Source organism: Rana temporaria, chromosome 9 (genome assembly GCF_905171775.1).
Source record: "Rana temporaria chromosome 9, aRanTem1.1, whole genome shotgun sequence".
Classification (NCBI taxonomy): domain Eukaryota; kingdom Metazoa; phylum Chordata; class Amphibia; order Anura; family Ranidae; genus Rana; species Rana temporaria.
Window position 1 is genome coordinate 118,127,299 of NC_053497.1, and position 17,396 is coordinate 118,144,694.

The following is a 17,396-nucleotide window of genomic DNA, read 5'->3' on the forward strand; positions in this document are numbered from 1 at the left end:
TGAAGGCAGATGTGTCCAAGGGGATCACAAAAATAGTCAAGAAGGACCAGAATTTCTATTACAATCTGTGCCTTTCTGTCCTGGTGAAATCCTTCTCCAATAAAATTTTTTGGGGTGCTACTGGGTCAAGAAGGAAAATATAAAATCTCCTCGATAGAGTTACACATCACAAACAAAACCTGGCAGAAAATGTAACCCATCTACAGTCTGTCCAAAGAGGGGGACATAAAGTCACTGCCTTTGCTTTGGTTAATCTGCTGCAGTTGCAGATCTGTCTTAAGCCGGCCATAGATGGAACGAACCTCGGTCGGTTTAGCAGGGACTGGTTGAGATTCTTTTACAAAGGGTTTTATTAATATCCATAGCAACTATACAAGTCAACTAGTCATACTGGATATGTTATGGATAAACATAACAGAGAAACAAAAAAAAAAGCATTTTACAAAGAAGGTAAATGTGCTAGTAATAGTAAAAAAACAAACAAACAAACAATACAACAAAAAAGTAAATGAAAATTACCGGTAGGTACATAAAGGCATGTAAATAGGTGTAGGTCCCAGAGATGTCACAAAAGCATTATCCACAATTCAACAGATAATTATAGGGTAATTGAACAGCAGGTATAAAAAGTACTAGATAGCTATCCATGTACCCAACTCAACGAGGCCTATGCCCGGTGGCCTGCTAAGTTTGAAAAAAATAAAAATAAATAAATAAATAGAAATACCAGAAGAAGGAAAAAGGGGAAAAAAGAGGGACAGAGATGGGAAGGATTAAGGAAGGTGAGGGTTCCCGCAGCAGGGAGGGGACTGGTCGAGATTCAATCCGTCTATGGGCAGGCTGATTGTACCCAAGTCGATTCATCAGTCGAATTGGGTGCAACCAGCATGTTGGATATTTAGCATGCAATTTTTGCTAGCAGTAATCACTGTGTCCTCCCGGCAGGGACGGCTTTCCTTTGCTCCCCAGTGGGAGAACACAATGGCTTCACAGCAGGAATTTCCTTTTCAACACTGACCGTGTTGATATGGAAATCAAACAATTTTCTTTTCCAAATACCGTGGTTGCAGGAAAGAAAATTGCACCATCTATGGCCTGCTTTAGAAATGCAACAGAGTTATCATAATGTCGCACGTTGTGTAATGTATCAAATTGCTTTGCGGTGGTTGGTTGTTTTGTTACATTATGTGGCATATTTACCACATATTTTTCAACTGGTCACAATCTGTATTAAAGATACTAAATGATTTTCTGAAGACAATGGGGTTGACAGCGCTCAGAAGCTGAACTAGGAAATGATGAGTGGTGGCTACAATAAACCACATATACCTATTTAAAAGAACTTGCTGGCAGTTTATTGAAAAGTAAAACACAGTACAAAGTTAAAAATTGGCAACGTTGCCACTCTGGCTGTCGGGCTGATTCGGGCACTAATGGATCACTATGCCAGACCAGGAAAATACAGATGGGTGCACCGACCATGTATGCCGCAATGTCAAGAGACCTGCAGTGTGTATGGTGAACCGGACCTGCCGGCTTAGATGGATGTTGTCACTGAGGCTGAAGGCTTAGCAGCATGACCCACATGATCAGGAGGAATGCACCGTAGTGGGTGTGAAGGAGGGCGTCACTGGGGTCCTGGACGGAACTGAAGTGTCGAAGATAGAAAACAGCCAACGTGGAGCACAAACAACGTCCCTGTTGCTGTGACTACTGGTTTTGTGTGCATGCACTTTATCAAGTCACAGAAATAGTGGCAAATGGAGGTATATTAACCCAATGTGGTGTGGGACTGGGCAAACTTGGAAACGATTATATCAACTTATTAACCCATCGGTGCCGCTATTGTATACAGTAAAACCTTGGTTTGAAAGTAACTTGGTTTGAGAGCGTTTTGCAAGACAAGCATTTTTTAATAAATTTTGACTTGATATACAAGCAATGTCTTGATATAAGAATAGCGGCATGTCACAACTAAGTATAAAAGAGAAGAGAGCAATATGGTTATGTTTAATGAAGGTACAACTTTGCTTTGATATACAAGTGTTTTGGATTACAAGCATGTTTCTGGAACGAATTATGCTCACAATCGAAGGTTTTACTGTACTTTTAAATCAAAAAAGATATGAGATATCTATATATGTATATACATATGTATAAAACTCCAAACGATCCCCAAAGGCTATATATTGTACTAGGATCTATATATTAATAAAAATGTAATATGTAAAATATGATATATAAACAATACCAATTAAACAATGATGACAAACAAAATGATATATGAAAAATAATATTTACTATTAGAAGTTAGGGGCCCAACCATGGGGGCGAATTTTGCACCAGGCTATACCAATCTCACCAAGGGTTACTGGGAGAAGGGGCACATCTGGGCCAACCACCCCCACATCGTGTTCTATGGCCAATTCATTAATGACATTCTTCTTATCTGGGATGTGTTCTCCTCCTTTTGTGACCCATTGCAAATAGAATCCCTTAGGGTTGTCCGTTTTACTCATGTGATTGACCCTGGTGAAATAGTTTTCTTGGACCTGGTTCTTTCACATGAGGGGGAAACCATCATCAGCAAGAACTACACTAAACCCACTATTTCAGCTGTCATCCAGCTTGAATATGGACTATCCCTGCAGAACAATTCAATAGGTTAAGTAGGCACTGCAAGCACACAGGTGAACACCGTAGAGTCATACACAAGAGCTGTGACAAGCACGGTGTCCCATGCCATTTCCTGTAGGCGCATAATAAAAACTTTAGATGCCTAGAGGTAATGGTGATTTAAGTCATTCCTAAAGGTACCCTTACTGACAATGAGAGGTTTTCTCTCCTTTTGTAGAGAAGCGTTTTGGATTTATTTTGGTTGAGGACCTAGAAGTACACAATGTTGTTTGATGACAGTGGACTTTTGCTGTATACTCCCCTGCATTACCAGTGGTGGGCTGGTGGATATTTTTTTAGGGGTCGGCAAACAACCCACCCCCCACCCCACCATGGGCCACCAGGGGAGCAGCACTAACACACCCAGTTTTATACAGTTCAACTACCTTTTCCCACAGATCCTTTGACAATTCTTTTGCTTTCCCTATGACTCAGAATCCAGAAACATCAGTGCAGCACTAGATGAAAGATGCAAGGGTCTGTCAGGAGTCCAGAAACTCACTGACCATTTATACACACACACTAATTACAAGCAAACCGATCACAGGTGAGGAAGGTTACCTTTTAATGGCCATTCAAACCCCTTTGTTTCAACTTGTGTGCATGTCATCAGGCCAAAATCGCCACGGTATGAAAAAAGTAAACACAGTTGATTGACAATAAATGGCTTCAGCCAAACACCAACCATGAGTGAAAGAAAAGTTTTTGTGTTATCATTCATACATTCATATTCTCTGAAAAATAGCAAAGAAATCAAAAATTCTGGGTATGTAAACGTATGAGCACAACTGTATACAGGGAGTGCAGAATTATTAGGCAAGTTGTATTTTTGAGGATTAATTTTATTATTGAACAACAACCATGTTCTCAATGAACCCAAAAAACTCATTAATATCAAAGCTGAATATTTTTGGAAGTAGTTTTTAGTTTGTTTTTAGTTTTAGCTATTTTAGGGGGGTATCTGTGTGTGCAGGTGACTATTACTGTGCATAATTATTGGGCAACTTAACAAAAAAAATATATATACCCATTTCAATTATTTATTTTTACCAGTGAAACCAATATAACATCTCAACATTCACAAATATACATTTCTGACATTCAAAAACAAAACAAAAACAAATCAGTGACCAATATAGCCACCTTTCTTTGCAAGGACACTCAAAAGCCTGCCATCCATGGATTCTGTCAGTGTTTTGATCTGTTCACCATCAACATTGCGTGCAGCAGCAACCACAGCCTCCCAGACACTGTTCAGAGAGGTGTACTGTTTTCCCTCCTTGTAAATCTCACATTTGATGATGGACCACAGGTTCTCAATGGGGTTCAGATCAGGTGAACAAGGAGGCCATGTCATTAGTTTTTCATCTTTTATACCCTTTCTTGCCAGTCACGCTGTGGAGTACTTTGACGCGTGTGATGGAGCATTGTCCTGCATGAAAATCATGTTTTTCTAGAAGGATGCAGACTTCTTCCTGTACCACTGCTTGAAGAAGGTGTCTTCCAGAAACTGGCAGTAGGACTGGGAGTTGAGCTTGACTCCATCCTCAACCCGAAAAGGCCCCACAAGCTCATCTTTGATGATACCAGCCCAAACCAGTACTCCACCCCCACCTTGCTGGCGTCTGAGTCGGACTGGAGCTCTCTGCCCTTTACCAATCCAGCCACGGGCCCATCCATCTGGCCCATCAAGACTCACTCTCATTTCATCAGTCCATAAAACCTTAGAAAAATCAGTCTTGAGATATTTCTTGGCCCAGTCTTGACGTTGCAGCTTGTGTGTCTTGTTCAGTGGTGGTCGTCTTTCAGCCTTTCTTACCTTGGCCATGTCTCTGAGTATTGCACACCTTGTGCTTTTGGGCACTCCAGTGATGTTGCAGCTCTGAAATATGGCCAAACTGGTGGCAAGTGGCATCTTGGCAGCTGCACGCTTGACTTTTCTCAGTTCATGGGCAGTTATTTTGCGCCTTGGTTTTTCCACACGCTTCTTGCGACCCTGTTGACTATTTTGAATGAAACGCTTGATTGTTCGATGATCACGCTTCAGAAGCTTTGCTATTTTAAGAGTGCTGCATCCCTCTGCAAGATATCTCACCATTTTTGACTTTTCTGAGCCTGTCAAGTCCTTCTTTTGACCCATTTTGCCAAAGGAAAGGAAGTTGCCTAATAATTATGCACACCTGATATAGGGTGTTGATGTCATTAGACCACACACCTTCTCATTACAGAGATGTACATTACCTAATATGCCTAATCGGTAGTAGGCTTTCGAGCCTATACAGCTTGGAGTAAGACAACATGCATAAAGAGGATGATGTGGTCAAAATACTAATTTTCCTAATAATTCTGCACTCCCTGTATGTGGTTTATTGTAGCCACCACTCATTTCCTAGTTTTGCTTCTGAGCTCTGTCAGCCCCATTGTCTTTTCAGCACTTGATCCAATGCCACCAGACAGCAGCTTGGTTCAACTGGCTATACATCGTACCATTGGGTAGCTTTCTTGTTATCAGCGCCTGAAACTCGGTCTTTATTGTGAAATGATTTTCCGCCCTTTTTTTTTTAAACTGTCAGTGTTTAAAATATGGTTCACACCACTTTTACATTTTGCAACGGATCGGTGTGTTAATCCTACCACAATCTCTAATTTATTATGTATGAGATAAATGTACAAATGCAGCAGACATTCACATATTGGTTGCGGCTATTGGCAAAACAAGAAGTGAGGAAGCACTGGCATGCGTTCTACTGTTAAAGCTATAACATAAACTACAAATGTTTTGGGGATGTTTTTTCTTTTGTAAAAACTCTCCACAAGCTGGAGTTAAATATCCCATGTGTTCTCTGTTATTAGTCTAAAATTAGAACTGACTGTGTTTACTGCTCGGGATAGACCGATATTGTTTTTTCAGGGCCGATACCGATTATCGGCCACCTTTTAGGCTGATAGCCGATAACAGGTGGCGATATTCTGTACATATTAAAGCTTTGAAAAATCGACACAATTTCTACACCAATCCAGTGCAAACTTTTTTTTTTTTTTTTTTTTTTTCTTTTTTTTTTATTAAACTTTTTTATTTCCCACAAAAGTGTGTAAACTGATTATGTTTATTAATATTTTAAACATTGAAAGTAAACAACTGTGAAAAATAAAATGCTTGAAAAATAATAACTTATGCACATTGTAACAGGATGACCCGTGACACCCAGAGACTTTGTGAGGATGGGGGATACTCCTGTGTCAGCGTCACTGATAACTCTTGGGTCTGAGTCCACCCTGTGCCCTTTGGGCATGGGGTGGCAAGTGAATCATAATTCATGTATTACATGAGATGGGACATTAATAATAGTTCATATTGCAGGATTTTGACATACTGCAAGATGTTGGTTAATTGTGACCCAACCAGTCAATAGTGACTCATTCTATGATTAGCCCTGACTAGTGACATGCTAATTGAGTCAGGGCCTTGAAGACATTTCATTGTCCTCGTGTAAAGGTGTTAATTGCATAGACTCCTAAGATATTCCATTAACCATTGTGTAAGGCTGTAGAGGTGTTAATCCAGGTCTGCTCCCAGACCTCTAATTATGTATGCTAAATACTGTTTATGTGTGGAATGTACTTGTCGGAGACAGAACGTCTGTCTAGGGAACTCAGTGTGTGATGGTGTTTTGTTTGTTATGCTGTTAATGAAGGCAATGTGCAGTGATGAGATCATGATAATTATAGGCGGGCATCGCCACGTCTGGAATGTTTAGTAATTAGCCTTAGTGTGTGATTAGGGGGGTGGAGATCTCATTGTCCCCCTGAATACTGTCACATGATTGTAACTGCATAAAAAGCTGCGAAGAAACCATTAAAGTGTCATTACATTTGGAACAAGTACAGAGCTGTGTCTCGTCTTGATTCTGGGAAAATGGGATTCCTGCTGATTTGTCTGTGTCAGATGAGCTGTCGTGGATGGGATGGAAGGTCGTAAACGGTGGTGACCATTACACACATAATGCCACCTGCCACCCAGATGGAGCTTGTTACTACTTGAACTACTTCTGGCAGCAGCAACTGAACTGGTAACTTTCCACATGCGGGCAGTGAGAGATGACGTAACTATCTCTCTGCTCACCCGTGGCTGCAGCTTTGTCAAGAGCAGCCTTCATTGCCTTGCTGTAGGGGTGGAACAACGGTGACGCGAGATGGGCAGTGAGAGACAATGTCATCTCTCTGCTGCCCACGCACCACTGAAAGAGCAGCTTTCGCGGCCCGACTGCAGAGGCAAGGCCGATTGGCAGAGACTACAGCGAGTGCCGCTCAGGACAGGGGGATGGCTGACCAATATCGGTACGTTTCTGACTGATAACGATTATTTAAAAAAAATTTGGAATATCGGCCTTGATAATCGGTCGATCCCTAATTACTGAGTCAGCCAGAATATAGTTGGGTGCTATAGGGTGATGCAGACAGTTTTTATTTTAGATGCTTTGATAAATGCTGGTGACCAGTTAATCATTTTTTTTTTCCATATTTGATCTTTATTATATATTCTGTATTGGCAGAGTTGTGCTGAGCTAAAAGAACAGACCCAGAGCCTAAAGCAAGACCATGATCGTGCCCTGCAAGGTCTTCAGGAACAAGTATGTCATTTTCTGGTTAAAGTCGCTGCAGTTTTTATTGTCGTCTTGTTTCGCTTTTGTTTCTAAACTCTGTGCTTTCTTTGGCTTTTCTCTTCCTGCCATGTGACCTGTAAATATCCCTGCTTCTCTGTGCGCCTGCCACCCAATCCCATATAGGTAGCTTGGCAGAGTGCGGAGAGCCAGGAGCAGGTGGACAACATTCTGTCCGAGAACGATGCCCTCCGTACCAACCTAGCAGCCTTGGAACAGGTACATTGCCATCCATTAACCATGCCAATCACTGGTTTTGCCCTTACACCCCTCAGATGTGTGCAAAATCACATACACATCTCTGGCCTAATCCTGTATTTACCTTAAAGCGGAGTTCCAACCACAATTAGCATTTTTTAAATGTATGTCCTTTCATCCTGCGTTTTTATAATCCGGTCACTTACTATTTTACAATCCGCTGCCGATCCGCATAGATATTAAAAAAAGATAGTTTATAAAACTACAGCGTTGTAATTTTGCTTGTGGGCATTGTGAAGCCTACAAGCACTTACTTCCTGGAAGTCTTGGATGGGGAGTGATAATTGGACAGCGCACTGCATCCTGGGAAATTATGACACACATTTCCCAGGAGCATTAGAGGGAGATGATGTCAGAATCCTAGGTGATTTCAAAGGCAGATTTCGTGGGACCGCATAGCAACAGGCATTTCCAGATGAGTAAAAAAAATGTTTTTTTTTTTTAACTTTTTTAGGTCTAATGAGCACAATAATGGAAACAAAATTTGGGATGGAAACTCCACTTTAAAAAGTATACATTTTTAAAAGTATACAAAAATGTAAAATTACATTTTGGTCTGATATTCATCCATAAGATTTATTGTGGTAATACAATTTCTTTTGGGTACAGTTTTAGATGGCTAAGGCATAAATGATATCAACAACAGTCAAATTTAAAGAAGAACTTAATTAGAAGCACCTGTGAGGTCTGAAATATGGGAACGGTCATTACTGACTTGTTTCGAAGGCCTGGCCTGTCATCTTCATCTTTGTTGAGTGAGTCAGGAACCTGGAACAAGCCAGCAATGGCATCTTTCATATTTCTATCCTTACAAATTATTTTTATACACTACACATATCTAGAAATATCATGACACCCTTCTATTTTTGGAAAATCAATCATTTATACGCACCGATCAGTCATAACATCATGATGCTCCATCATAACATGTTGAGGCATGGACTCCACTCTGATGGTCCTGTTCTGATGCTCCCATGCACTGTGTAGCCACTTTTAGCTGTGGACATGGGTCAGCATTGGTAGATGGACCAGTCTGGGGCAACGCAGCTCCATATGTAACAAACTGTGATGCACTGTGTTGGAACCAGCATTAACTTTTTTTGCAATTTGAGGTCCAGTAGCTCTTCTGTTGATCGGACTACATGGGCCAGTAGTTGCTTTCCCCATGCATCAATGATTCATGGCTGCCCATGGTTTGCCTTCCTTGGACCACTTTTGGTAGGTCATAATGACTGCAGGACAACATCCGGGAGCATTCCATAAGAGTTACAGTTTGGGAGATGTTCTGACCCAGTCATCTAACCATTACAATTTTTTTTTTCTCTTGACAAAGTCGGTCAGATCCTTACACTTGCCCATTTTATTGCTTTCAACACATGTCAACTTCAGGGACAACATATTCACTTTCTACCTAATATACCCCACCCACTTTCAGATACCCTTTGTACCAAGATAATCAAGGTTAGTCACTTGTATCGGTCAGTGGTCATAATGTTATGGATGATCGGTGTATATGGTTTCTAACTGCTTTTTACAAATGCAGAACTGACAATTGTAACTCCTTATTGAATCCACCTATCCTCAAAGTGGATGTAAACCAGGCGTATCAAACTGGCGGCCCTCCAGCTGTTGCAAAACTACAAGTCCAATGAGGCATTGCAAGAATTAGTTACCAGCATGACTCCCACAGGCAGAGGCATGATGGGACTTGTAGTTTTACAACAGCTGGAGGGCCACCAGTTTGAGACCCTTGATGTAAACCCTAAATTCACCCAGTGAAGTGAACAGCCTCAGATGATACACAGAGGTGAACCAAATATCCCTACATAAGTTTTACATCTATATCTGCTGTCTTCTCATTTATATACTTTTTAGAAAGTTCAGATGCATTAGGAAATGTTCTCTTCCTGCTTAACACAAAGTGTGATGTCTGGGCATACAGCCAAGATGGCATCCTGTGACTGTGATGGCATCCTGTGACTGGACCGTGAAAGGAGATGTGGCAAGCCAAGGTGCTCCTTTCTCTGTGTTCTCTATAATTAGAATGCCCTTCTGCACTGCAGCACAAGTGATTGGCTATTTGTGCTGTTTCTCCTTCTCCCAGTCTATGCTCTGCTATGCAGGAACTGCAAGGGCTAATGCCAAGTAAAATTTGGGTACTTGCACTGCTTGCATAAAAAAAAAAAACACATTTAATGCGGGGCTCCTTCTGAAAGCATTAAAGTAACGTTGTCCCGATACCACTTTTTTAAGACCGAGTACAAGTACCGATACTTTTTTTCAAGTACTCGTCAAGTACTCTCATTCATAAACTGAAACATTGTAATCACAGTTTACAATGTTTCAGTTATGTGAATAGACCGAGTCGGTAATCACTGACTCTGTCCACTCACAGCAGTAAAGAGCCGGATTTACCGGCTCCTACCCCGCTCTCCATCCTGACAGTTCCAGGGGGTGGAGGAGGAGCAAGGAAGGAGAGAGAAACGCGGCGGATACACGGCGGAATACATGGAGGGAGAGAGAGAAACACAGCAGAGGACACGAAGGGAGGGAGACTGCAGCAAAACGGAGGGGGAATGGAGGAGGACACGGGACAGTCAGCGGTGATCGTGTGTGGGGGAGTTACAAGCACCGATCACTGCTGATTTTAAAGCAGCTGAAAGCCACGCGGGGGGGGGGGGAGAGAGAGAGAGACAGAGAGAGAGAAGAGGAACTTGTAACTTCCCCATGCACTGATCACCGCTGACAGTACAAGTATCGGGTGAAGCATCGGGGAGCATTTGCCCGAGTACAAGTACTCGGGCAAATGCTTGGTATCGGTATCGGGACAACCCTAATTTAAAGTACTTTTGTAATATTTAGACACTTACCTGTTCACAAATCCAGTGGTGTCTTCACCCGAGCTGCTTCGTTTTCTTTAAAGGGAAACCGGCAGTGAAGCCTTGCGACTTCACAGCCTGCTCCCTACTGTGCATGCACCAAGCACGCTGCGCTTTGTGAATGGCCCAGCGGCCGGGGAAGGAGGAGGGGGCCGAACTTCCATCTGAGTTGCCACATAGACCCCCATAAGGTGCTCAATGTAGCAGCGGAGGGGGGAGGAGGCAAACAAGCAGAGCTGGGTGGAGCTCCGCTTTAAGTCTATATTATTGATTACAGAGCTGCACTAATCTCTGTGTTTTATCTGTGTCAGGAGTTCAGATTTATCTACTCCTAGAGCATGTTGGCCACTTTTTCATTATGAGTAGAAAATCAACTTGTTATATTGAGAAATTATGGCGGCTTGCCAGATGGAAGCAGTTTCCTTCTTTTTAATGGGACCAGAGTTCTTCTTTTAAGGCTGTATAACAACAAAACAATATACAAAGGAGTCCTATTAATCTACTGTTAGCTCTTATTCACACCTATACATTTAAAAATCTGTATAAATCATTCTTTTTTTTTTTTTTTATGTGTTCTTCATATTACTCTATACTCATTTTGTTATCTATTATGCTGTTTATCGTGTTCATTAATATTTATTAAAGAGTACTGGACATTCACATAACATTTCCCCCTCCACTTTAAAAGTGCATGATTTTGTTTTAGGATGGAGTAAGGAATGGGAGAACACTGTGTGTGTGTGTGTGTGTGTGTGTGTGTGTGTGTGTGTGTGTGTGTGTGTGTGTGTGTGTGTGTGTGTGTGTGTGTGTGTGTATATATATATAATTTTTTTTTTTTGCTGGCTGTTTGCCATTTGGTAGTTTGCCTTCACTTTTTGTCCTGAGAACACTACAGAAAGTCAGAAGAAATCTCTCCACAGTAAGGAGAAACACCCAGTAAGTTGTCAGCAATTGGAAGATTTCCTTTCAATTATTGTTCTGTGACAACTGACCCGCTCTGATCCGCCAAAGTGTGACAGAGGAAAAACCTACTTTTCCATCCGTCTGGCGGATCGGGTGAACACGGACAGACGGTCTGTGTTCATCCGATCCCCCCATAGGGGAGAGCGGAGAAAAGACAGGGCGGTCCCTGCACAGTGACTCCGGGCAGCTCTCCTCCCCCATCTAAGGGCTACAGAGGGAGAGTCTGAGCAGCCAGCACAACAGTCATGTGACCTCCCAGGCTGACGTCTGAGGGAGATCTTGGCCCCTCCCACTGCTGCCTGTAGATCGTAGGAATAGAGCGGCCGGGAGTCATGTGACTGGCCTGAAGATAGCTGAAAATAGGTATTTAGAGGCTTTGTTTTTAGCAAACACTTACACTGTGTGTTATAGCAGGCATACAAGAGAGGGACTGGCAGTGAATGGTTTTGTAAGGTTACAACCACTTTAATGATACAGAAGGAACTCCTGTGAATATTGGTTACAAACTTTTCTCTGTGTGCAGATTCAGACGTCAAGGACTCAGGAGCTGAGTTTAGTGCGGGATCAGAATGCAGCACTGTCGGCAGAGATCCAGCAGCAGCAAAATGACAAGGAAGCTCTGCTGCAGCAAAGGGATGATTTGAAAACACAGCTGCAGGTAGGATGTTATTTGGGACAAATTCTGCATTATTAAATCTTGCCTAGTGTTGGCTGTATATAACCTTCAGCTTTCCAGCTGTGAAAGTACAAGTCCCACTGTGAAGCTAGTAAGCGATTGAACCAATCGGCATCCTAATGTGAGATCAGTTATTGTGTGGAACCATAAATAGCAGCAATATGAAGCAAGACTCAAACAGCTGCAATCAGCTGTCCTGGGTATAAATGGAAAGCAAAACGTTCTGAGGCTTTTTAAAATATTCAGCATTTTATTCAGTGTTCCCAGGACAGCAGCCCCATTTCTACAAGCAGTTCCAGCAACGACAAGGCTACTTTTTTTACACAGAAGACACAGCTGATCAATAGAAAGGGAGACCACACTCTGGAATTAGATAAAACGTTTCACCAGCACACCTAGGAACTTGCTGAAAAGCTCAAACATTTGATCAAATATCAATGAAATCCACTATATTACCAAAAGTATTGGAGCGCCTGCCTTTTCACGCACATGAACTTTAATGGCATCCCAGTCTTAGTCTGTAGGGTTCAATATTGAGTTGGCCCAACCGTTTGCAGCTATAACAGCTTTTACTGTTCTGGGAAGAATGTCCACAAGGTTTAGGAGTGTGTCTATGGGAATGTCTGACTTCTTTCAGAAGCACTAATAGACTGCGAGCAATTCTAATATTATTCTAAAGCCTCATACACACGATTGGATTTTCCAACAGTAAATGTGTGATGACATGCCTTTTTCGGAAAATCTGACCGTTTGTACCCTCCGTCGGACAATTGTTGTTGGATAGCATGCTTTAAAATTTTCCGACAACAAATGTGTGTTGTCGGATTATCCAATCCTGTGTACACAAGTCCGTCGGACAAACACTCATGCTCAGAAGCAATGCTAACCATAACACAACATTAGCAGACGTTGCCCAAAGGGTGGCGCCCTTCAGACAAAAGTCCTACACTTTGTCCACGGAAAATCAGATCATGTGTACCAGGCTTTAGTGTTGTTTTATACATCCCTGACTTGCAGATACTACAGCTTTGTTGTTGTTTGCATTTTTTTTTGTGCTGTAATATATAACGAGTCACATAGGCTTATGCTGCCCGTACATTGATGTTTTATCCATTCCATGTTCACTCTAAAGACTCATACACACGATCGGATTTCCACCGGACAAATCTGTGGAATTTTGTCCGAAGGGCGTTGTCCGTGAACTTGTTCTGCATACAGACGGCAGAAAGTTTTCAGCCAACATACACCAAACCACGTGTTTTTTCAGCTCTTTGCTGCCACCCTTTGGGCAACCATCTGGTTGATGTTTAGTATTGGTTCGGAGCGTGTGCGTGTTTTTACTTTGGATTTTAGTCTGATGGATTTGTGTACACACGATCGGATAATCCGACGGAACACATTTGTTGTCGGACAATTTGAGAGCATGCACAGCCAACAGTTGTCGGAAGTTCCGTCAACAATTGTCCGATGGAGCAATAAAGACGGTCAGATTATCCGACAAAACGCATCCGTTGGACAATTTCAGAAAATCTGATCGTGTTTATGGCCCTAACGCTCCACGCACACTAGCGTTTTTTTAAGCGCCTAGAAGCCGTTATGAGCATACACACTACTTGAGGCTATTGACGGTTTTTGAGCTTCAGCATCTAGGAGCAGAAAAAAAATAGTTTTTGTAGGGTTTCTTGGAACGTTTTCTTTTACTGCAAACACGCTAATAAAAATCTAATGCTCCTAAATGCTGCTAAAATGCTACTGCAAAAAAACTGTTACCAGCGTTTTTTTTTTTTTTTTTTATCTAGCATTTTTTTTTAGCTTAAAAAAAAATGCTAGTGTGCATGGAGCCCGATTGTTTACTTGATAGCATGTTGTAAATGCCTGTTCAATACATTAGATTAGACAATATAGATTTATTTTTAATGCCGAAAGTCAATTGAAAACAATCGAAATCTGCAGTAAAAGCGGTCATCTTGTGCTTCAATCGGTTGATTTGTCTAACAATTTGGTGCTTCTTGTAAGTTGAAATTTGATACAAATAATGCAGGAATAATCCATCTCTAACACTTATATGATCGATTGCCAAAATATTTCTACATTTACAGCTCACACAATCGTATGAAACATGTCTTAATATTGGTAAATCACGATTGCCATTTGCTTGATTAGTTTGTAATATGGAAATGATTGGTAGATTGAATAATCAGTTTGATATTTTATGGCCAGTGTAACAAAAATGTGAGCCAAGTAATTGTGGCGATCTTTGTAATAAGCATACAAAACTGCACTATGAAGTGATAAGACCATCTCTTGTCATACTGTTTTCTTTTTTTGGGGGGGGGGGGTTAGAATTACTGCCCTTACCCCCCCCCCTTCCCAATCAGGAGACTTTTTATTTCACCCCTCTTCCCTGTGACACCAGTGACAAGAAATTAGGGGGGAGGTTCTAACACGGACAGAAAAGCACAGACTTCAATACATTGTTAGAAGTTCTAACCCTTCCCCGTCCTGCTGAAAAACAAAGATTTTTTTTTTTTGTGTGTCTGTGAGAGATTTCCCATAGTTTCCCAATCAGCGCAGTGCAAATCGCATGCAATCTCTGCGCGATGCAATTTCAGCCATACAGATAGTTTGACTGAATTTTCATCGCATTTGTACCAAAGTCGCACAGGACCCTTTTTTTGGTCCGCAGCATAATCGGATCGCATGGTTGTCCACACCCATGCAATTCGATTCCTGTTCAAATATGCAGTTCGCACGGCGATATGTGAACTGATTTGGGGGTGTCATTAACTTTCATTTGACACTTCCAGCAGTTCGCAAAGGGCTGTGTGAACTGTCGCCGGGAGACATGCTATGCAGTGGAATCGCAGGGTTTCCGAATCGCATCGTGAACCGAGCCTTGGACATTTCCCGATCCGCGGCTGCACAGATCAGGAAATGTCTCACTGCCTGTGATTAGCGCTGCACAGTGTCCGCTTCATGGCAGACGTGGGCACGTGGCGTTGCAAACACGCCTGAGTCTATCCTTGGGGCCCTTTCACACGTGCGGACCGTATGTCCGCATTTTCATCCGTCTGTTGCGGATGAAAACGGGACATACATGGGTCCCTATGTGATTACGGGTGTCAGCGGATGACCATCCGCTGACACCTGTAATTTGTCCGCCTCCTCAAAGATCCGCAAAATCGGAAGGGAGAAAATCCTATTTTTCTTCCGTTGATTTGATCGGATCGGATGAACACGGACATACGGTCCGTGTTCGTCCGATCCCCCATAGGGGAGAGCGGAGGAAAGACAGGGCGGTCCCTGCACAGTGTGCCGGGACCGCCCTGTCAGCTGCTAGCTCAGCGGGAATTTTACGGAGGATCCCCGCTTAGCTGACGGACACACGGTGGCGGATCATTACTGATCCGCCCCGTGTGAAAGGGCCCTTACTCTGGAGGTACATAGACTGATGGATGGAGCAGAAGAGATCTACATTACGATAGAACTTCAATGAGTGGATGTGGCTTAGGATATATACGGTAACTTTCTCACTGACAGTGTTGGTGTAAGGAGACCTAGAGGCAGTTGGCCTGAGATGAGATGGCGATCCCTTCATTGCTGATCACAGGCAGAAATACAGCAAGTTGAAGTGGATTAGACTAGAGGGTGATAAGCAATAAATGAAAGGCTGCAGCTTCGGCCTAGCTCCCAGAGCAGTGGCCATCTTGGTCCACTCGGCGGTGGCCTAGGTGAGCCTAGATCGGTGCACTGTCGTCATCACCTGGCCTCAACTGCTCGTGTTCGGCCAGCTTCTCTGGTAAGACTAAGCAAGCACTAATCTTCCTATACAGTGGGGAGATGTCTGTGGATAACAGTGGGGCAGATGTGCACCATATTACAGTGGGGGAGATGTCTGTGGCTATGAGGCTGGATTCACACCTGAGCGTAGCGTTTTGCGGCGTTTTTTACCGCGATTTTTTACAGGTCTAGGGTCACCAATGTAAAACGCCCAAACGCCCAAATTCGAGCGACAAAAAAGGGTCCAGAACTTGTTTGGGTTTCAGGCGTTCGGCGTCAGGCGTTTTGTAGTGGAGATGTGAACCATCTCCATAGAGAATAATGTATTTTTTCCCCTCTAGCGTTTTGGGGCGTCGCGCTTCAGGCGACAAAACGCTCAGGTGTGAATGCAGCCTTACAGTGGGGGAGATGTCTGTGGCTATTACAGTGGGGGAGATGTATGTGGATATTACAGTGGGGGAGGTGTGGATGTTACAGTGGGGGAGATGTCTGTGGATATTACAGTGGGGGAGATGTCTGTGGATATTACAGTGGGGGAGATGTCTGTGGATATTACAGTGGGGGAGATGTCTGTGGCTATTACAGTGGGGGGGATGTCTGTGGCTATTACAGTGGGGGAGATGTCTGTGGATATTACAGTGGGGGGGAGATGTCTGTGGATATTACAGTGGGGGAGATTTCTGTGGATATTACAGTGGGGGAGATGTCTGTGGATATTACAGTGGGGGAGATGTCTGTGGATATTACAGTGGGGGAGATGTCTGTGGATATTACAGTGGGGGAGATGTCTGTGGATATTACAGTGGGGGAGGTGTGGATATTACAGTGGAGGGGGGGGGGATTGTCTGTCTGTGGATAGTACAGTGGGAACTATATATGGTGGTGATCCAAAAAATGTACGTTTATAATTAATCAAAATTTAGTATTTGATTAATCGAACACAAAAATTTTAATTGGTAACAGCCCTAATATTTTTTAAACCAGAGTTTGGTGGTTTACCCTACTCGGCTTTAATATACTGACTGTACGATAAAAATGATCTATGTTCTCTTTCAACAGGAGGCCAACCGGGCACATGGCCGTCTCCTGGAGCAGCTGCAGGAGCAGAAACAGGAAATTCAGCAGCTACAGCAGGATCTGGATGAAGCTAGAAAGGTATGGAGTTCCTAAAAGGGAACCTATATTTTCGGTTTCAATGTTTTTTATTGAGATTTTCAGTACAAATATAAAAGTAGCAATACAGATAAAGTACCCTCCTTGCAGGCCAACATAGCCTGCCGAGAGTGTCAAACATGTAAGGGTCAAATATTGAACATGAAGCTGTACATAGATCTCCATATGTAATTCAGTAGCAAATATGAGTTAACAATATAACGTTCATCTCAGTTTTGATGTTTTCTACTGGAAACATATAAAAATAGTAACAGTAATAACATGGTGTCATAAAACGTGGTGGTCACATGGGGGGCCAATAGCCCCTATAAACATTTGGCACGTGACATG

At 42.6% G+C, this 17,396-nt stretch overlaps 1 protein-coding gene across 2 annotated transcripts in view; it reads left to right on the plus strand.

Annotated features, from left to right (window-relative positions):
• Window positions 1–17,396, plus strand: part of GRIPAP1 (GRIP1 associated protein 1) — a 149,483-nt gene that overhangs the window by 29,490 nt on the left and 102,597 nt on the right. Inside the window, exons 14-17 of one of the 2 annotated variants that reach the window (XM_040324268.1) lie at window positions 7,230–7,307; window positions 7,464–7,556; window positions 11,961–12,095; window positions 16,953–17,048. In XM_040324268.1, the coding sequence (XP_040180202.1) occupies window positions 7,230–7,307; window positions 7,464–7,556; window positions 11,961–12,095; window positions 16,953–17,048 (402 nt within the window). The remainder of the gene's footprint in view (window positions 1–7,229; window positions 7,308–7,463; window positions 7,557–11,960; window positions 12,096–16,952; window positions 17,049–17,396) is intronic. The other variant, XM_040324269.1, reaches the window with a different exon arrangement.